General features: G+C 36.4%; 1 protein-coding gene across 2 annotated transcripts in view; it reads right to left on the bottom strand.

The window, feature by feature from the left end:
• Positions 1 to 1,579: 1,579 nt before the first annotated feature.
• The window catches only part of LOC150081878 (ubiquitin-like protein 7), an 84,924-nt gene continuing 64,330 nt past the window's right edge, over positions 1,580 to 22,173 (bottom strand). Inside the window, exons 7-8 of one of the 2 annotated variants that reach the window (XM_090379787.1) lie at positions 15,635 to 15,946; positions 1,580 to 1,780 (exon numbers count right to left, since the gene is read on the bottom strand). In XM_090379787.1, coding sequence (XP_090235913.1) covers positions 1,640 to 1,780; positions 15,635 to 15,946 — 453 coding nt within the window. In that variant the 3' untranslated portion in view covers positions 1,580 to 1,639. The remainder of the gene's footprint in view (positions 1,781 to 15,634; positions 15,947 to 22,173) is intronic. The other variant, XM_090379786.1, reaches the window with a different exon arrangement.

Below are 22,173 nucleotides of genomic sequence, written 5' to 3'. Positions count from 1 at the left end.
AGCAAAGGATAATTTTGATATATATTTGGACCTTAGAAAGGCTTTTGATACTGTTGCACATGGAAGACTGCTGCACAAATTGGAGCAGTGTGGCATTGGAGGCAAATTGCTGCTATGGATAAAGGGATGGCTGAGTGGGAGAAGACAGAGAGTAGTGATCAATGGAAACTGCTCTTCATGGACTAATGTTATTAGTGGGGTACCTCAGGGTTCAGTATTGGGTCCATTGTTGTTTTCTGTATTTATAAATGATATTGATGATGGTATATCAGGCTTAATGTCCACGTCTGAAGACAATACAAAGGTTGGCAGGGTTGTTAATGACTCTAATGACAGTACACTGCTGCAACAGGATCTAGAAAAGTTGAGCAGATGGGCTGAGATGGGCATTCAAGGCTGAGAGGTAGCAAATCAAGTTTAACATTGACAAATGTAAAGTACTACATATGGGAAGCAGTAATACCAGAGTAACGTATCAACTCTGTGGTACCACACTGACAGTGGTAGAGAATGAAAAGGACCTGGGGGTAATTGTGTGGGCAGATATGAAGTTTTATGCACAGTGCAGACGGTCTCTAAGAGTACCGCATGGTGTCTTGTCAATGATATACAGGAATTTTTTTTCTAGCAGGGATAAGGAGGTGATTATCCCCTTGTATAAGGCAATGGTCAGGCCACACCTTGAGTACTGTATACAGGTCTGGAGGCCTCATTTTAAGAAGGATGTAGAGCTGTTGGAATGAGTACAGAGAAGGGCAACAAGATTAGTGAATGGAACAAAGGATTGCTCTTACAAAGAAAGGCTTAAGTTTTGAAAATTACAGTGTCTGGAGATTAGGCACCTGCGAGGTGATCTGATTAAAGTGTATAAAGCCTTGAATGGTTTGAGCATGCTCAATGCGGATGGGAATCTACCTCTTGCTCAGAATAATCGCCTGAAAGGGCATAAATTCAAATTGAGGAAAGATGGTTGTAGGACAGATGTGCGGAAGTTTGCCTTTAGCCAGCAGTTGGTTGATTGGTGGAACAAACTTCCATCTGTCGTAGAAGTTGATAGCTTAAATAGATTCAAGGCAGAACTTGACAAACATTTGAAGCGAGTGGATGGGTGAAATAAGGGATGATTTTTTTTTTTTTTTGGCTGATGCTATATAAGCTTGCTTTCTTGCATCATGTGCCTTTGCTAATGCTAATGTCACAATGATTAATCCTCAAATAAGCTGAATAAGATAGATATGAAGGAAACTGATATTGAAATACCTTCCATGCTGAGTAATTTTCTCTAACAAAATCACAAATTAACTTCGCTTCTGGTAACTTAGAATAAAATTGTGGTGTAAAGATGCATTCATAAATCTAGTTCGTTTTTAATATAAATAAATCCATTCTTAATTAGGAGAAACTAAAAAGACAAAAAAAACCAACTTTATCACAAAAAATAAAAATACATTTTTTTAACAAATCTTTATTTCACTTAAAGTGAAAATTGATAGATACAAATAACTTATCTGATTTTAACTCTCAGAATAGAGATAACTGTATATGTCTTTTGGCATAAGTTTACAAAACATTTCTATGAAATATATAACACACTAATTAATAAGTTACAATGATTTTTAAAATATTCTATGACTGAAAGCTAGGAATTCTGATTATCTCTTGTGAAATCCCCAAAAATGAGCTCCAAAGCAGCATGAACATCTCCACCTGTAGCTTGCAGTGCTCGAAGGCTCACGTTATCATCTGTTATACCCATATCACGTAACTGCTGAAGCTGTGACTAGAAAAATATTTATACTTATTATACGTGAATAAAGTAATATGAATTTTTTACCATGCCACAATTTTCTTAATGTTATTTTTTACTGGTTATTAATAATTCCTCAATATTGTGTAAGGAGTTTATTTTCATTAAGCATTTTCACTGAACATAATCATTAAACAGGCAAAAAATAAAAATAATGATTTTTCCATATTTAGTTTCCTGTATTTATCTTGCTAAATTATTCACAGAATACAATACTGGGTGATAATATCAATAAATTAAATGAAGATAAATATTATTACATTAGATGATTAAATTATGTAAGGACCCATCCTTACAATAATAATTAATAAAGTCTTGTTAAATATTGAGAGAGTTAATTGTAGTGTAAACAGTCAGTTTTCAGCTCAAATATCATGTGTTAGGAAACACTGGAATTTGAAAGTTATTCCAGACACTCCCAGCTTAAGTTATATCCCTTGTTTGTAAAGGATTCCTTAGTGAGTCTTTAAGTATAATAGACCGAAACAAATCCCACTTAAGACAGGGGCATATACTCATTAGAAAGGGTACTGAGTACGGACGCACCCTCTTAAAAATTTCACGGTGCGACTCTAGCAGGTGTGGGCGACGTAGTAATGGATGTGAGAGTGAGGTCACAGGAAGGCCTGGAACTTTCTTAGATGACCGGAACTTCCGCTTGGTTTTTCGCGAAGGTTCCAGAAATTGCTAGACAAACGGAAGTTCTGACATAAGGGATGGAAGACGCCCACGGGAGAGGAGAGGGGACGAATAAGAATCACGAAGGAAGGGATGTGGATGTCAACGATTGGCCAGGAAGAAAGCGGAGGGAAATTTGGAGAGAGCGTAGAGAAGGGTCGAAAAGGGAGTTTTTCGAAGGAGATATTCGAGAGAGTCGTGGTCTAGTTTGGGTGGTGGCTGCAGTCCTGGGGTAGATGGAAGTTGTAGTGGGGAGAATTTGTGATAAGAACTTTGTGTAAGACTAGAGGAGGGAGGAATGTTCACTTGTAGAAGGTAAGGCAGTATGGAGGAAGAAAGGAGAAAAGCAGAGAATCCTAGAGGCAAATTTAATTAAATGAGCTGTTGAGCGACTGGCCGACTCGGAAAATACCTCAGTCAACGGACGCTATGCTGACTAAGAAAGAATATAGGATCCTGATTTAAGTCCAGCAGTGCAGTACCCGGTAGGGAAACATCAGATAGATTACAGTGTTCCCCGGATGGGCAACTTTCCGCATTCCAGTCCACGCCGAGGGCAGACAAGAAAGGAGACCGAGCAGGGAGAAATGCCCAATCAATTACGTAAGTGTTAAGAAATTTACTGAAAATAAAAGAACCTAAATTAATAAGGAAAAGGACTATAGGAGAACGATATAAAATTTAGGAGGGAATGTCTAAGTAATAAATATATATATAGATGTAAAGATGTAATACATAAAGAAAGATAATCAGTCTAGTGGAGAGAATAAGAGTAAAGTAGTCAAGGTGTAAGTTAGTCTGTAAGTTGGAAGTGGAGTTCTGTATTAATATTTGATTGAAAGAAATGATCTAATAAGTAACTAAGAATTGTTAACAATTGGGTAATGGATTTCTAACTAGTGTGGAGTTAGAAGTTGCAATTTGAATTATTGTGAATGTTGATTTATAAGGAGTATACCTTATTGGAGTGGAGATTGATTAAACAGGTAGACCATTAAGGGATTGTTGATTGGCTGAACGGGAAGGTAACTAATTAATTTAGTTGATTATTGTTGACTGTTGACCTGGCTACTAGGAAAGGTCTGATTATATATATGTATTTTCCTAACAATTTTGGGAAACGAACACAATGAATTTTATTAACCTGTTCAATAGCTGATAGTTGATCATTCATTCATACGGACTGTTAAGAAGTAAAGAGTGACGGATTGTGTGTGGTGAATACCATGACCTACTGAAACCTATGTGGAACACGAAGAGACACAACGATATATATATATATATATATATAAATATATGTTTTAGAATTTGGTATTTGCTGATGAAACAATTTGACATTTGATTACACGATATTTACACATTTAAACGTCGGTAGGATAACAAGTTCCCACTAAATATGGTATTCAGTTAGATGTTGTTACAAGTTTTCTTATGTATGATATGCCAATAAACATTGTATTATTCTACACTTATGTGTTTGTCTGTCATTCCGAACCTCAGCCAGTCCAGTGGAAGAATACCTATTATATTTGGGGTCCCCGTGATTGATTTCAGAAAATCCCAGACAAGTCAGGTGTTAAAGTGGGAGGGGTTAATAAGGGGATATATAAATAAAATATACAATAATAAAAAAAAAAAAATAAATAAATATAAAAATAAAGATTAAAAACCCTACCCCCACAATTATTCATTATTATTATTATTAGCCATATGGTGCAAGGAAGCCTGAGGCTTATACTGCACCAGCGAAAAAAAATTCCCCAAGTTACCCTGAGAGAGAGAGAGAGAGAAACAAAAGTAGAAAGGAATCACCAAGAAAGAGAAGAATGATGATATCCAGCTCAGGACCCTGGATGTGCCAAGCCCATACTCACCAGATGTGAGTCCCCGGGGGTAAATTATTTTCTATTGAGTTTAAAAGTACATGGGAAAAGAATAAAGTAAAAAATAAAAATAACGCCACCTATTAAGATGTAGACATCTTATAACGATTGTTGAGTAACATGAAAAAAAAACAGGGAATTGTGAGGTAGTGTTATCAATTATGTGGTAAAATTCAAACTTAGCATAAAATACTAAGGTAAATTATTAAAAAAAACACTGCTAAATCATTTAATCTATTTCTCATTGATTGTTTGTAACTAGAAGTTATGCTATAATTCCTTTTAATATTAGACTTTTAATGACTCAACTTATTCATTGAAATCCTGTCACCAGTTCTGAGAAATATTTCCCATATTGCTCACTCTCCAGCAATTTCTTATTTATATGTCACAAAAGATCAATAAGCACTATAAAAGAGACAAATTCACAATGGTCAGGACAGCCAAAGCAAGCTTTATCCTCATACTTCAATTTATCCGAGAAACTAGAATGGAAGCAAGCTTATACAGCATCAGCCAAAAAGAAAAAACCCTCCCTCCCAAATCACCTGTCTATCCCCTCTAATAGCATGTCTAATTCTTCACTACATTTATTCAAACTACCCACTTCTACAACACCAGATGGAAGTTTGCTTCAACAATCACCTATCCTCTGCTGAAAGCAAATTTCTGCATTTCTATCTTGCAACATCCTTCCTTAATTTAAATTCGTGTCCCATTATGTGTGTTGCCTAGGTTTGAGTAAGGTTGCTTACTCAGTTTAGCTTAATCAATCCATTCACAGCCTTAAGCACCTCAATCAGATCTCGGGAGGTGCCTGATCTCCAGATGCTGCAATTTGCAGAACCGAGCCTCTTTCTTGGTAATAGTACCCTTTTTGTTCTCTTCACTGATATCATTACTCTTCCTGCACCCATTCCAACAACTTCATTCTTCCTAAAATTAGGCTTCCAGACCTGTATATAATACTCACAATGTTGTCTTCATATTGCTTTATACAGTGTAATAATTACCTACTTATCTTTGCTGGCAAAATTTCTGTATACCATTGACAAAAACCTCTGAGCTGTCCTAGCAGCCCATCTGCACTGTTCAGAGAATTTCACATCTGAATGCAGTTACCCTCTAGGTCTTTTTCAATCTCTACTACCTTCAGTGTGATACAACATAGAATGTTAATCTGGGATTACTGCTACCCATATGCAGTACCTTGCATTTATCAATGTTAAAACTACAATTGCCACTTCTCAACCCATCAGCCTAAATTTTTCCAGATCTGTTCCAGAAGCATACTCCAATTACTGTCATAAGCCACTATGCCACTCCTGCTGTATCATCTTAAAACTTAAGACATTAAGCCTGATATGTCATCATCAATATAATTAATAAATATTGAAAACAATAATGGGCCCAGCACTTAACCCTGGAGCACTCTGCTAATAACATTAGTCCAAGAGGAGCAGTACTCACTGATAACCACTCTTTCTCCCACTGTTGTAACTTGTCCCTAATGCCCCACTGCTCCAATCTGAGTGGGGGGGATGCACTAAAGCAGGTTGAAGGACTCTTTAGGCTCTCTCAACAAGGGTTGCAATTTCAGGTCAGTGAATACTCAGTTTCAGGTTGCAATTTCAGGTCAGTGAAAGCTCAGTGGGAAAAACTTAAGTGACTTACTCCATTAGTCACAAACATACAAATGTGCATTTGTTTCAGCAGTAAAGTATCACAAAAGATGGATTCCAAAGATACTGATACTTGTCATCCATTGAAAAGATCAGATACAGCTAAAGAAGAAGGGAAAATGGGACAGATCACATAATATTACCAAATATAAGGACTAAAAGCAAATATATAAGAATACTACAGATCAGGTGAGAAAAGCAAAAGTTCAATATGAGAAACTGATGGTGAAATGAGCTAAAAACAAGAAAAATTCTTCTTGTATGTGGATGCAGCAAATCTTACAGGCTCCCTCTCCAGATCTAAATCATAGACAATCCAGCAAAAACTGCAAATAAACTTTGCATCCATTTTTACAACTGAAAGTATATTTTAACCAAATGGGAAATACAGGAGAGTCTAAATTTGTGGTATAAGGGATGCTACTGAGATCATCACTAAACTCTGAGGGTCATTCCTTTAGACACCAGAGGTGAAAATAACTCACACATTCATAGAAGAAGAGCTAAAGTGAAAATGAAATTAAATATATATATACACATATATATACAGCCAGGCCTTGCATAATGCAAGTTCGATTAACGTGTTTTTCAGTTACCGCTATTTGAAAAAATTATACCACTTTTCACTTTACATAATACAAATTTCTAGTTAATGCGATCTTTTTTATGTGAAAGTTGAAAAAGATTTGAATTGCATTGCTAAGCTTACCATGCGTCGGACGGGCAATAAACAAGCATTCACCCGCTGCCTGCCTCAGTGTGTCCCATCAATCATCGGATGAAGACGTTACTTGTTTGTCTCCTGCTAATAAAGTCACTTGCAGACTTGCATTTAAAAATTCTAATTTTCTAATGCAAAAAAATGAGCCAGATGAAAATGTTACCACAAAGGAGATAATGGTAAAAGAACTAAATGAAATCTTTCGTATCGCAGAGAGCCTCAAACAAAAGGTTTGAGGTTCTCAGTGATATTTATTTCGCCAGGGCCTAGAGAAGATCGTTGTCAGCTATCGGAAATGATTGATGAAAAAAAGAAAGCCAACACTGTTCAAATATTTCCGTAACAAATAGTTTCTTCATTGTGTATTTTATGCCAGAGGTTCCCAAAACTTTCTCGGTTCACGGCACCCTTAGTGTCTCAGTCATTTTTTCACGGCACCCCTAGTCCAAAAGAAATACCTAACAGTTCCACTTTAGTTAGGTCCAAACAACTTAATAAGTAATGTTGAAACTGTGAACTACCTAGAGCTAATAGTTTGCGCTGTGTCCGACAGATGTCGAGTATCGCTGTGTTTCCCTCTAAAATTTAAAATATTCTGTGGTGCCCAGTCTGTTTTATGCAATAAACATTTAATTCTATAATTATTTTCATTATCTTTTACATGGTATATAGTTAAAAAGATATTTAAAAGGTATTTTTATAATTCTTTATGGACATTCCTTAAGGTCAAAGACTAATTATAATTTTTCCTATTGATTATTATATTCGATTAACACATTTCCGTTTTGCGCGATGCGCTCATGGGGTGAATTAATTGCATTAATCGAGGCCAGCCTGTATATATATATATATATATATATATATATACACCCAGGGTTCTGAGCTAGATATCATTTTCTACTTCTGACTCTTGTTCTCTCTCTCTCTCTCTCTCTCTCTCTCTCTCTCTCTCTCTCTCTCTCTCTCAGGGTAACTCAATTTTTTTTTTTTTGGCTGGTGCAGCATAAGCCTCAGGCTTCCTTGCACCATATGAATAATAATAATAATACATACTGGATGGTTATACAATAAGTTTCCCTATTCAGAAGACCCTAGTGTCAAAATGGTTAGAGTTAGCGCTTTGAAAATTGGTGGGTATGTTACTTAGGGTATAGGGAAGTGATTTAAAAAAGATAAAAAAAATAGTTCAAATTTTCGCCACCGGGGGAAAAACGGCACCGCACATATGTAAAAGTTGTCATTTACTTCAAGACATGCTGCTTACACAAATGACATCCTGTTAGGTAAGAGCAGAAAGGTCAATGCCACCATTCAATAACCATTATGGCTCTTACAAAAAACATGCTCTTTTAGTAAAACTGTTCTACCAGAATAACAGTAATGCTAATGCAGCACTACGTGAATATTAGAAACTTAAAGGTTCACTTTAAGGATCTTTGAAGTCAGTGGGGCTTCAAAAACTAATAAAGAAATTTGAAGTGACTGACTGGGGAGTTAGGTGTAATTCCAGGTAGGGGACGAGACGACCATGTATTGGAACAGAGGTAGTGGATGAAGTGGCAGTTGCAATGGCCTCCAGGTGAGAATGCGAAACACTACCAGTCAGTAGTGCCAAAAGTGTGCCAAGAGATTTGAACCTTCCTTGGTCTACTGTACATAAAGTGCTTTGAATAATTTTATGCTGGTTCCCATACACAATTCACGTAGTGCAAGAACTAGTCTTGTGATCAGCAACAATGAACAGACTTTGATCTAGGATTTCTGGCTCGTGTGGAACTTCATATATGGGCTCGAATGATCTTATGGTCTGATGAGCCACATTTCACTCTTCATGGGGCTGTAAATGCACATATCTACCGAATTTGGGGAACTTCTCATCCATCTGCTGTGCATGAAAGACCACTACAAAGTCCATCCGTTACAATATGGTGTAGATTCATAGTAGAGTTTACAATCGGACCATTTTTCTTTGAAGTCTAAAGGTGTAGTGCATGGTACTGCACTCTTCTAAGAGAACACATTATTCCCGCTCTGCAGGAAAGGCAATGCTTGGAGACCATAGTATTCATGCAAGATTAACCTTTTACACAGACTAAAAGGTTAACAGTGGCCACAGGTAGAGCCAAAAATGATTCTTGCACTGCTTCTATTAGAATGAGCAGCAGCCTGGAAAGCAAAGTAATGGAGATTTCCAGGACTGCTGGGAGTCATAGTGGAACAAGTAAATACATGGGCTGTGTTAGGGTAACTAAGAGTAGGAGCAGGTGCATGCACACCAATCCCAGGAGTATAGTTAATAAATTTGATGAGCTTGAAGTGCTAGTCAAGACATCAAAAGCAGATATTGTTGGAATATCAGAGAAGTGGTGTCACACAGATATAAGCAGTGCAGAATTAGAATTTGGGGAGTACAATGTATACAGAAAGGATAGACAGGACAGGAAGGGAGGGGAGGTTATACTGTTAGTCAAGAGACACACAAAATCTAAGGAAGTGCATCCAACTGATGATGGTGGACAATGCAATGTTGCATCTGTTTGGTGTAACATAAGCAATGGGAAAGGAAAAATAAGAGCAGGTGTGTGTTATAGGCTTAATGAATCTGATGAGTATAATGAGCAATTGTGCAGAAAAACAGTGGGCCAGTAAATCAGAATGTCTTATAATGGGGGATTTTAACTTTCCAGATACTGACTGGAATTTGTGAGTTGGTCACTCGCACACTAGCAAGACTTCTGTGGATTTAATGGATGACTGTTTTCTACATTGACATTGTTCGAGAGGCAATCAGAGGGAGTAATACTCTTGATCTGATTATCAGCAGTGATTATTCATGCATTAAGAATTTGCAGATAAAGGAACCACCAGTGGTGTATTCGGGCCGGAATGCACCAGAAGAACATTCCGGTACATTTTTCTAAATGTCATAATAGAAAATCATTAAATTTATACACCTAATATTATGAAACAATGGCATAATCAAAGGAGAGGGAGAAATAATATTTATCTTACTCACTGCTACTAAAAATATATATTAATAGTAATCTTTAAAATTAATAGATTTCTTTAAAAATTTATTTAAAAACAAAAATATAAATTCCTCAATGAAACGAACGTTTCTTACTAAAGTACAGTGCATTAGATAAAGAGATCCAACAAATGAGATATAATGGGATGCATTCGAATGCTGCATTTTGATTCGCCATGAACTGAATGCTAGAACTGGTTGTTCTTTTTTTTTTTTTTGATTTGGTAGTTGTTGGCGCATCGGCTTCTGTGGCCATATTGCACCTCCCAAGGTTTTTGCAGTACTTTGATCCAAGCCCGAGGCGGGAATCGAACCCGCGACCTTTGGGTTGCCGGGCAGGTACTTTACCCACTCGGCTAGCCCGGTCGGCACTGGTTGTTCTATGAACCGTGAGTCTGAAGTCTGATTCAGTTACTGTACAGTCGATGTGGATTGATCATATAGCCTTCTGGAGAATGACGTACAGGATTTTTTTTTGTCATTCATATATGTGTTATATATATATAATATGTACATGTGAGTTTATGATTGATCTCTACTACTTAGATTAATTAATTTATTTATTATTGGAAAAATTAATTTTTACGGCATTAAATATATAAATTTAAATTTACGCAATTTCAGTATTTAAAAATGAAACAAAAATATTTAAAAATTAAAAGAAGAATTCATTAAATACAAAATGAGCGAAAAATGCAAGCAAGCAACATTAAATAGATTTCTTGATAAAAAACTGAAAACTGCAAGAAAATGTACAAACATGTGGAAATGATAATGACATGACCTCTTCTTTTTCATCAAGATCTAAAGATGAACGAAACAGTGACACAGAATTAAAATTTAATTGGCCCCACATTTGGAATGCTGACATGTGGACTGAGAAGAAAAAAGCATATCCTTGGCTTACATGCGACGCTGGAAAATTAGGATGTTTGGCTTGTGCTGCTGTAAAAAAAATAGGGCCGTCTAAAATGCAGGGAGTTAGCATTTCAAAGGAATGGAGTTTGGTAGTGGTATCATCTTATGGCAAAGATAGAAGTGCACAATTGACATATTTGCATAAGAAAATTTATGAACATTCAAAAAGTACTTCTCATATATAGGCTGAAAAAATCTTGCAAGCTACAAATGAACAACATTTAGAAGCGGTAATCGATCAAATGAATGACTCCGAAATTTCTAGCACCTGTAAGGTTTTTAGAACTGCATATTATATTGCAAAAACACGATCGACCATATTCTGACCATTTGAGTTGTTACAACTTCGAGAATTGAATGGCACTGTTATTGCTCACGGTTTGCATTCAAGATTAAGTGCTAATAATATAATACAGCATGTTGCGATGCAAATGAAATTAAAAAGATTGGATGGGTATTTAATGTAAGGTGGGCGGCCAGTTCCTTTAGGATCGTATCAGCAGTTTGGCAAAATTCTGCAACTTTATGCCATCATTTTGAAAATTCCAGTAAAGATAACAACCGAAACAAAATTGAACAATCCATGTTCAACGGATTATATAAACAAATTTCATCCAAACAGTTCTAAATTTAGCCCTGATGTACGACGTATTGTTTGAGATATCGATTCTTTCAGAGTCATTGCAAAAAAGAGATACGACAATAGTATATGCAAACAAATTGATTAGTCGTACAATTCGTTACTTGGAATTTTTAAAAGATCCTCAAAAAGGAAAAAAAGTTGTAAGAAGCCTCAGATGCCATTGAAAAAATTGCAATTATTTTCAGTAACATTAACGATCAATAACAAAATAACATTAATTCATAGAAATCAATTTCTAAACAATATTATTAATAATATGAAGCATAGGCTGAACATTAGTACAGATTCTACTGAATTTACTGAAGGAATTTCAACTTCAGACATTAAAAGAGTAACAGTAAAAGAGTTACAAATTCTTGAACCAAGTGAATGGGCATCTGAAATTGATCTTGGATTTGGAGAAAACAAAATAGAATCTCTCTCTGTAAACATTTTAATTTATCTTTCACAAAATGTTTGAATGTCTACAGGGGTTACTTGGCTAATGGTGGTCACAGCATGCCCACAGATTTGGAACATTTAAAAACTTATTCCAAAATTATAGCTTGCAGTTCTTCTGAATGTGAGCATGGCTTCAGCAGTATGAATTTAATATTAACTGAGAAAAGATCCCGTATTCTTGTCGAACATGTGGCAAGTTTGTTGTTCATTAAACCACATGGTCCACCATTAGAATTATGGAATCCAAATTTTTATATCCGAACTTGGTTGCGGTCTCATCGTTCTGCTGTTGACCAACGAACAAAAAGGGTATTCACACAATCAATCCTGTATGAGAATTTCTATGATTCTTCTGAACAGTATTTTTTATATTATTTTTTATATTTTTTATATTATGGTGCAACACGGTCCCGAACATATAGTCTTAAATACGTATCCTGTCACTAATGGTGGATGTTTCAATAATTCGTGGAAATACAAAAATGAAGGTATTGAAAAAAAAAAAGAGAGGAAATGGTTATTTTATTGCAAAAACAAAGATGCAATATATTGTTTTTCTTGCCTCTTATTTGTATCTGGCACAAATAATGTTCCATTCTGCAGCTCAGATGGATTTACGGATTGGAAACATCTAAATCCAAACGTTCTTTTTCATGAGAATTCAATACAATGCATAAACAATTTCACGAAATGGAAATTATTAAAAAAGGGTCTTCAAAAAGGTGGACTAATTGACGATGCTGCACAAGCAGCACTAAGAAGCAAAATTTTGAAATGGCATCATATATTGAAATGTATATTGTTCTGTGCTGAAAATAATTTGGCATTTCGTGGACATGCTAGTAATATCGATACCGAAGAAAAAAATTGTGGGGTATTTTTAAACTTGATAAAATTTGTCAGCCAATTTGACGTTGGTATGAAAAATGTTCTGGAATCTCATATTAAACACCACACTAATTATTTATCTCCAGAAATTCAGAATGAACTTATTAATTTGTTAGCAACAAAAGTACAAAGTGGATACACCATAGATAACTCTTAAGAAAAAATGTTGAAGTCAAAGTCTTGTTGGACACCATCACCCAGATGGCACCGTTTCAAAGCTTGTTTATATATGTGTGGGATAATAACTCTACTATCCACTTTTCTAAGTCCCTATTAGACTTAGAAAAGCAAAAAGTAGAGGGAAAGTTATAGTAGGAGTGGAAGAATAAAAGAAACGGTGCAGAAGAATGAAAGGGACATTAACTCCTTCTACTCACACCACTCAAAAACTCCTCAAATAGGCAACGCTTCCCCAGTAGAAAAGACTGTTGTTACCTATTCTAAAACTCCGTGAATATCAGGCTCCCCCTCATGATCGTTTCAAAGCTTGTTGGCATTTCATCGGTGGGTGGGCAAGTACCCTGGTATTGCAGACACGATGACCCAGTTGTGAAGATAATCACACAATATGAGAGATACCAAAAGGTTTGTATAGTAATATTTAAAATAACTAAATACAACAAGGCATAATAGGTCAAGAGTAAGAGTTTTATATCTACATAATATCGGTGTGGATACACCATAGATAACTCTTAAGAAAAAACTACGATAGTAGCGTGGGAGGCAAAATTTCCTCTGTATCTCATATTGTGCTCGACGATAGGCCAATAGCTTTGAAACGGTGCCATTTCACTTCCACGAAACAACAGATAACCGCTTGTCGGGATAAAGGAAAGCCACTCTCTTCTAAATCTCTAACAGAGTGCTTACAATAGAAGGTGGCACCTCCGTAGCCAGGTGGGCAGGAGCAACAGTGCATAGCACATGCTTCTTGATTAGACTGGGGTTCGAGCCCGTGACCACCAAATACGGAGGATGCGGAAAGGTCAGGGAATGACCACCACATATCCCCAGAGCAATATGGCCTTAGTTGCTAATGCTCCTAAAAACCAAAATAACAACAACAACAATAGGTTGACCAGAGCCTACTGTCCGAATGTTTAATACACCTTGGTCTGCCCACTGGCTATGAATACACAGAAAGTAGTTGACCAGCTGGACTTCTCGGTATGTGGAATAGGTAGTCAAATAGGTTTTACGGCTACCACTAAAGAGTTTCAAGCTCTTTATCTTTTCATTCGGGTGTTACAACAGCACTATTGCTTGCTTGAAGACCATGGGTGCGAACAATGTGTACCCAGTTAAGTCTCATAGTGCAGTCGTTATATGGAAAATTTTCTTCGTTCTACAAACGAAGAAATAAAAAAATTCTAAAACGGTCTGGAGGCTTCATTTTAGAAAGGATGTAGAGTTGCTAGAACGAGTACAAATAAGGACAACAAGATTGGTGAGGGGAACAAAGGGGTGCTCTTACCAAGAAAGGCTTAAGTTCTGCAAATTGCAGCACCTGGAGAGTAGGCACCTGCAAGGTGATCTGATTGAGGTGTATAAGGCCTTGAATGGGTTGAGCAAGTTGAATGCTGATGGGATTCTTCCTCTTGCTCAGATTAAGAACCCAATGGGGCACAGTTTCTAAATGAGGAAAGACAGCTGTAGTATAGATGTGCGGAAATTTGCCTTTAGCCAGCAGGTAGTTGATTGGTGGAACAGATTTCCATCTTTTGTTGTGGAAGTTGATAGCCTAAATAAATTTAAGGCTGAGTGGGACAGGCATTTGGAACGAATGGAGGGGTGAAATGGGAAATGGTTTTTTTTTTTTTTTGGCTGATGCTGCATAAGTTTGCTTTCTTGCATCATATGCCTCTACTAATGCTAATGCTAAAGATTGTGCCCCTTCCCACCCACATTGGTCGACAAGTGAAGGAACTGCTCCGTTCAACATTCGGAAATGATCGCATCATTTCTAGAGACTTTCTGCAGTTCTGGCCAATCCAATCAACAGATCTCAATCCCTGAAAGACCGTGGCAGTATACAGATGCTGAGAAGTGGGTAGTTTGAATAAATTCGTGGAAGAACTAGATAAAGTACTTCAGGACAGGTGATGCGGGAAGTTTTTTTTTTTTTTTTTTTGCTGATGCTGGATATATTTTCCTTCTTACATCATTTGCCACTATTAATACTAATACTGTTAATGCTCCCATTCTAATTATCGATCCTTGAGAAAGTGACAGCATGCCTTTTGCCACTAATTTATCACTATCGGTAAACTCAGCATATCCCAGACCTTTAATTTCAGATAGTTTGTGTATTTTTCTTATTTTTGCTTAATATTTAAAGAATCAGCATTTTGGTTACTATTTCAAAAATGCTCTAAACATCACTCATTGAACTGCCCCCACAACCTAGAATGCATGGCAAGATTGATTCCTGGGAAAGTGTATTTTTATTTATTTCTAAATGCCACTTAGTGAATTCATTTATCACCCCTCCACTACTAAGATACTTAGCAAGATTATGAGTTCACATGGCCACTATGGATCAACAGCTAGAATGGCAGATGCTAAACTGTCACTCCAAATCAGTGAAAGCCAACAAAAACTAATAACAGCTTATGTCACACGCCCAATCATGGAAGAGCTACAGAAAAGGGTGTAAAGTGTTTCATTCATTTCTTACTTTTCCTAAGTTGGGTTATGAAAATGGAGATAAGTAAATAAAATTTATATTTTTAATTTTCGGTTAAAAGAAGACAAAGCATTCACTTTGAATCATAATGTTTCAAGAAACTCTCAAGTGCCACTGTTCATAATCTTCCATGCCTTAAATTACCTTATCTATGGAGCTGACCAAGCAAAATGCTGTCAAATGGCATGCCCGACATTTCTTTATCTAAGCAGAGTCCTTAAAAACCCTTTCTGTTATTAAATGCCACTCTAAATATTACCTGGATATTACTGTGTCCTACAACTCCAAGTGCATGCTGCATGGCTTGTGTGAACATTTCTGATGTTATCAGTCCCCTTGGTGTGGGAGGAGGAGCATGAAGCTGAGGAGACGATGGAGCTTGAGGTTGACTTGGTGCTGATGTACCATCCTGATTAGAAGAGGTGGCGGCAGCAGCAACACTACTTGTAGCTCCTGACACTACAGCAGCAAGTGCAGAGGCCAATTGTGCAGGAGTTATATGGCCTGGAGATAACCCTCCACCTTGCACACCTTCGGCAGCCATGGCTGCTGCCATAGCCGCTGCCATTCCCTGTAAGTATAAAGCATATATTAAAAATTTCACTACATTTAATGAAAAAAATATATATACAGTAAACCCTCGCTGATCTGGTTACAGTTAATCCGGATCGAAATATGAAAAATTCTGTTCACAGCTGAGTACTATGAAAGACACAGAGAATTCAGGAAGGCAGATGAGTAACTCTGACTGAGCACTGATTAACTGCGCAGAGAGAGAGAGATGGAACATACACTAAATTATCTTGTGTGTTGTTCAGTATCGTTGGTGACTAAGTCAGACAGGTGTCCGACTCAGATGTGTATGTACATATGTCAACATATTTTTTTATAATTATGGGTACTATACAATGAAAAAGTCGAATAAAAAGAAAACATACTACTTTAACTAACATTAACAAACTCAAAGTGACAGAACAACGTGGAAATGGTATTCGTGAAAAAACAAATTGCTGAAGAATTTGGTACTGGCCAACAGATAATAAAAAACAAAAAGAATCTATAAAGACCTTTCTTTAATGTTTGATATGGGGAGTGATAAAAGCAGTGTATCAAATAGACAAACAAACTCAAAACTAACTAAACCCAAACTATTATATTTAGGGCCACCCATAATTTCTTACATATACCCATTTATTTATTTATCATGTCTGTAAATTGTGTGTATTCTCTGGTCGATTTGCCTGTTTTGCTGGACGAAAAACCCCAGTTTCTGGGGGGAATCTTGCTATCTATGCCTGAGACCGACTAACTCGGCCATGGAGTGAAAAAAGCCAATTAAAGTTCCTTGCGTCATCAACAGGATTCGAACCCAGATCTTTTCCACCCGGTGTAGGCAGGACAATAAAATAAAATATAGACAGACATCAAAAAAAGCCAAAAGAAGTGTTGCTGGAAGAAGCTGTATTTAAGCGGTATTCACAGCAATGATCAAATGACATTGGCGTCGCATGCCAACGCCACCTGATAAATGCAAAAAGACAAAACACAATACATTTATCCACTATCAGTGGATAAATGCATTGTCTTTTTATAGTTTTTAAATAAAGACTCTACAGTGATATTTTTTTTTTATTTATTTTCATCAGCACTACCTATATCGTCAAATTTTCCATTTATTTGTGTTCCAAGTTTTTTTTTTGTCTTTTAGGGCTATCTTTTGCTTCACTAATCCAGATTATCACTTAAACCGGATGACCTCTCTCCCCACTTAATCCGGATTAGCGAGGGTTTACTGTATATATATATATATATATATATGTTACTTTTAAATCCTTAAAAATATACATAAGAGACTGAAATGGCTTATAAATACATTTTAATATATTCAAAAACTATGCAATACAAAATACTGTATATTATGAAGCATAAGTCAACTCACCATATAAGTTCAACTTATTTTTTGCCTTGAAAATTCCTTTTCTTCAATGTGCTGTCTCTTTGCAGAGGTTGGCTATTATCTTCGCAATGGACATAAATGAGGTAAAAACCCGAAACAAGCACTCGTTACTCTGATCAAACCACTCTCTGAGGTTGGCCAACCGAGATTTCCTTCTTTTCCCTCGACTTCTTTTTCCATTGATCTTGCCCTGGATTATCATTTGCAACATCTCATATTTGCCATACCTCATCATATGTCCTAAATATTTTAGTTTCCTCTCCTTAATGGTGTTAGTTATTTCTCTTTTTCCTCCTGATCTTATCATGAGACAAATTAAAAATCCTGCTTAATTATATATTCACTGTGTAAGTCAACCCTTTTTAAGGTCACTTTCCACATCATGCACGGTGTTACATTACACTAAAACTTACATTAAGAACCTGTGCTCCTTCTTTTAAATTTTACATAGCAATGTTTTATTACCCTGCACAGCAAACTGCTGTGAGTGAGTGTGATGTGGTAGTGAGTGTACAGTTTCCCCTTTATAAGGTCCCAAAATCAAAACCTACAGGAATAGGAAAAATAGGTGAACATCACTCTTATTGATGCTACATATATATGTGTGGCGCCTCCATAGCCAGGTGGGTAGGAGCAGCAGTGCGTAGCACTTGCTTCTTGATTAGACAGGGGTTCGAGCCCGTGACCACCAAATACGGAGGATGGGGAAAGGTCAGGGAATGACCACCGCATATCCCCAGAGCAATATGGCCTTAGTTGCTAATGCTCCTAAAAACCAAATAACAAACATATATATGTGTACATGGTAAACTTTGATTGTGTAACTGAGCAGTTGGTATAATTTGATTGTGTAACTGAGCAGTTCCTTGTTGGCATTTGGTTTCTGTACTACAAATTGGCTTCTCTGTAAACAATACTTCAACATTTCCATATTGAGGCATTATTTGCTATAAGAAAATAATGTTTATAGTTCTTAAAAAGTAAACTTCAAAAAGTTTACTTTTTAAGAACTATAAACATAAATCATTAGCATTAGTAGAGGCATTTGATGCAAGAAAGCAAGCTTATGCAGCATCAGCCAAAAAAAAAAAAAAAAAAAAAAACACTTCCACTTCACCCCTCTGTTCGTTCGAAATACCTGTCCAGCTGAGTCTTAAACTTATTTAGGCTATCAACTTCCACGACAAGGGATGGAAGTCTGTTCCACCAACCAGCCACCCGATGGCTAAAGGCAAATTTCCGCACGTCTATCCTACATCTGCCTTTCCTCAATTTGAATTTATGTCCTCTCAGGTATACTTTGATTGTGAAGAATCCCATCAGCATTGAGCATGCTCAAACCATTGAAGGCTTCATACACCTCTATCAGATCACCTCGCTGGTGCCTAATCTCCAGACACTGTAATTTGCAAAACTTAAGCCTTTCTTCGTAAGAGCACCCCTTTGTTCCATTCACTAATCTTGTTGCCCTTCTCTGTACTCGTTCCAGCAGCTCTACATCCTTCTTGGAATGAGGCCTCCAGACCTGTATACAGTACTCTAGGTGTGGCCTGACCATTGCCTTATACAAGAGAATAATCACCTCCTTATCCCTGCTAGAAAAATTCCTATATATCATTGACAATACACCATGAGCTACTCTTGCAGGCTGTCTGCACTGCTCAGAGAACTTCATATCTGCCTGCACAACCACCCCCAGGTCCCTTTCATTCTCCACCACTGTCAGTGTAGGACCACAGAGTTCATACGCTGCTCTGGGGTTGCTGTTTCCCATAGGTAGTACTTTACATTTGTCAATGTTAAACTTCATTTGCCACCTCTCAGCCCCATCTGCTCAACCTTTCCAGATCCTGTTGCAGCAGCATAGTGTCAGTAGTGTCCTTGACAACCCTGCCAACCTTTGTATCATCTGCAAAACATAACCCCCGTATCGTCTGAAAACATAAACCCCAACCAATTCCAAGAACCATTTTCACTGGATAAACAAAATGAAGAAATTCTAAGCTTTTATAATGCAAGAAAGAATGTATATTTGTGTAAACATATACAATAGAGTCCCGATTATCTAACGTAATGTGGGCCGAGGGAACCTCGGATAATCAAAAACTTAGATAACATGGATGGTTTGATATATTATTATTAAATAAACTGGATTTGAATACATTAATGTGATGATGTACACTATTTTCAGGTTAGACCTACTTATTGAACACAATGACTTTTAAATTATACAATAAAACACTTTTAATTTTATTCACAACTGTTTTATTACAAAAATTACAAATATTAAAAAATATATATAGTACCTGTATAAAAATTACAAGTCATAGACAAGAAAAACGTACACTTATAGTTGTTAGCACTACACCTTAATATCATACAATGAATGATTTAGTTTTTAGTGGCACATTGGCAGCTGTGGCCATAATGCACCAAATCAATCTTAATATCATACAAAAAATTCTTTAATGGTTTTCTGTTTCATAGAAGCACTTCACTTTTTAGCTGCTAATTTTTAGCTTCACTTTTTAGCTGCGTAATCATGTCCTAACTCATTTCCAGCTGTTCATCAGAATTCATCCACTCTTTAATATCCTCTATAGTAAGTGTCCGAAACAGGAAGGTTATTGGCTAGTTATTGGCTGGTTATTGGCTAGTTGCCTGTTTCAACCTCATTTGCCATCTTGTTCTTACTGGCTTCATTTTGAGAGCATAAAATTTTTTTCCAGGATTAAGAGATGTTTTAACATCGTTCCATGCTTCTGCCAACCAGTAAATAATGTCCTTGATGTTTATTTTTTTAAGATTCTCAACAACAATGGTTGCTGTTTCATAATTTTTAAAAAGATTTTTTAAGAGATGTTGCCTATAAGTGTGTTTCAAAGTCTACGAAACACCATGATCTAGAGGTTGAAGTAGAGATGTCACATTAGGTGGCAAAAACTAGTTGGCTTTCGTCTAGATGGGATGGAGCATTGTCTAAAATTAAAAGTGCTTTATGGGAAAGTTTCTTTTCGTTCAAATTTTTTTTGTGCTAGGGATAAATTGTTTATAAAACTATGTTTTAAACAAACTTGAATCCATCCATATATTTTTTTGATTTGCATAGTTAACAGGCAAACATATTTCATTTTTTAAAGTTCTTTGGCTTTCCAATGAGAGTTAATTTAAGCTTATGCCCCCTGATAAATCTGAGCATGCCATACTCTCATTCTCTCCTTGCTTCGTTTACAAACAGGAGCTGATTTTTCTTTTCTAGCTTCAAGAGTTTTGGATGGAAGCATTTTATATTTCAGGCCCATTTTGTCATAATTGAAATTTGATCCAAATTCCAATTTTCTCCTTGATAATTTTTGTTAATTTAGCAGTAAATGTTGCTATTTCTTCAATATTAGCTGATAATTTTTTCACAGCGAAGTTCAGATTTCTAACTCCAAACCTCTTTTTCCCAATGATCCAATCAACCAATACTGTGGTAAATTGTTCTTTCCCTTCATTAAAATGCTTATGAAATTCTAAGGCCTTAGCCTGTAAAATCGGGCTTCCTTTGTCTTTCACCTGTGTGAACCACAAAAAAAAGTTTCAGAAGTTTGTTCAAATTCTCCTTTCTTCACTGTTTTTATATTCAAATTTTCACTATCACAAAGAGCTGCTCTTTATGAACATCATTTTTCAATTTCCACTCTCTTTCTCCTCCAGTCTCCTACAGTCACCTCACCAACGTCTAAGTCACTAGCCACTTTGTTTATTGTTTCTCCTTGATCCAAACATTTGATGGCATTCAAATTCATATCTAAAGACACAACATGCTTCCATTTTCCACTCGTAGTGCCTACACCAACTCTAATAACATAGATGCAACATGACAAATAAAAAAATTTTAAAATTAGAGAGTAAAATTTTTATTTCTTTTTTATTAAATCTTTAAAATTAAAGAGTAAAAAGTCATGAAATCAACATATGTAAAAGATCAGCACGGCTCAACAGCCAACTGGTGTGAGTTCTCGTTCTGTACTGAACTATGTAATGTTGTCTTTGATAAGAAAGTATATAAAACTTTTCAACAATTCACTTCAGATAATTGGGACTCTACTGCATGTAATAAACTGTAAATGTAATATATTAATTTATGTCTTTCTAAATCCAAGTGCATGCTCTAATTCAAGTTTAGAATTTTATACTCAGCGCATAAATCACCTTAATATTTCAGACAATTTTTTAGTGCTCCAAAATTTGATTTATATGCTGGAATATAATGGTGTATCTTACTAACAGCCTCATATATATGTATGTGTGTGTGTGTAATTTCAGACATGTCAAATAAATTTAATAAATTTTAACTCTTTAAATTAATAAATTCATAGAATGTACCTGTAGCATAGGCATCCCTTGGCATTGAGACAAGTGCCAAGGTTGCCGGTATCAGAAGGGAGACACTGACAGGCCACATTAGTTCCATGCCAAGCTATTTTGACACCTGAGGCTAGCTGATGAAATGGTATCCCTATATGATGTCACATCAGGATGAGAGCAGAGGGCAGTGTGAAAACTAATTTTCGCTAAATGCCCTGTTTTCAGAGGGTGATTCAAGCCTGCATGCATCCTTAAATCTGAGTGCATACTGCATAGCAGCACAGATCTATTTGCTGTCTAGAACATAACTTTGAAGGGACCAATTCCCACAGCAAGCAGAAAAAGTGAGCTGATGTATATATCACAGCCAATCCTCAAGTCATATACGTTAGGGTTGTATAGATATACAGGTAGTCCTCGTTTTGGGCCGAGTCACAATAGCGCCGATCACTAACCACAACGGCATTTTTATTTTTATTTATTTATTT

Source organism: Mastigoproctus giganteus, chromosome 8 (assembly GCF_048544385.1).
Source record: "Mastigoproctus giganteus isolate SK-2022 chromosome 8, ASM4854438v1, whole genome shotgun sequence".
Lineage (NCBI taxonomy): Eukaryota > Metazoa > Arthropoda > Arachnida > Uropygi > Thelyphonidae > Mastigoproctus > Mastigoproctus giganteus.
The sequence above is the reverse complement of the archived record's forward strand: the minus strand, read 5'-3'. Positions and strand labels throughout refer to the sequence as shown.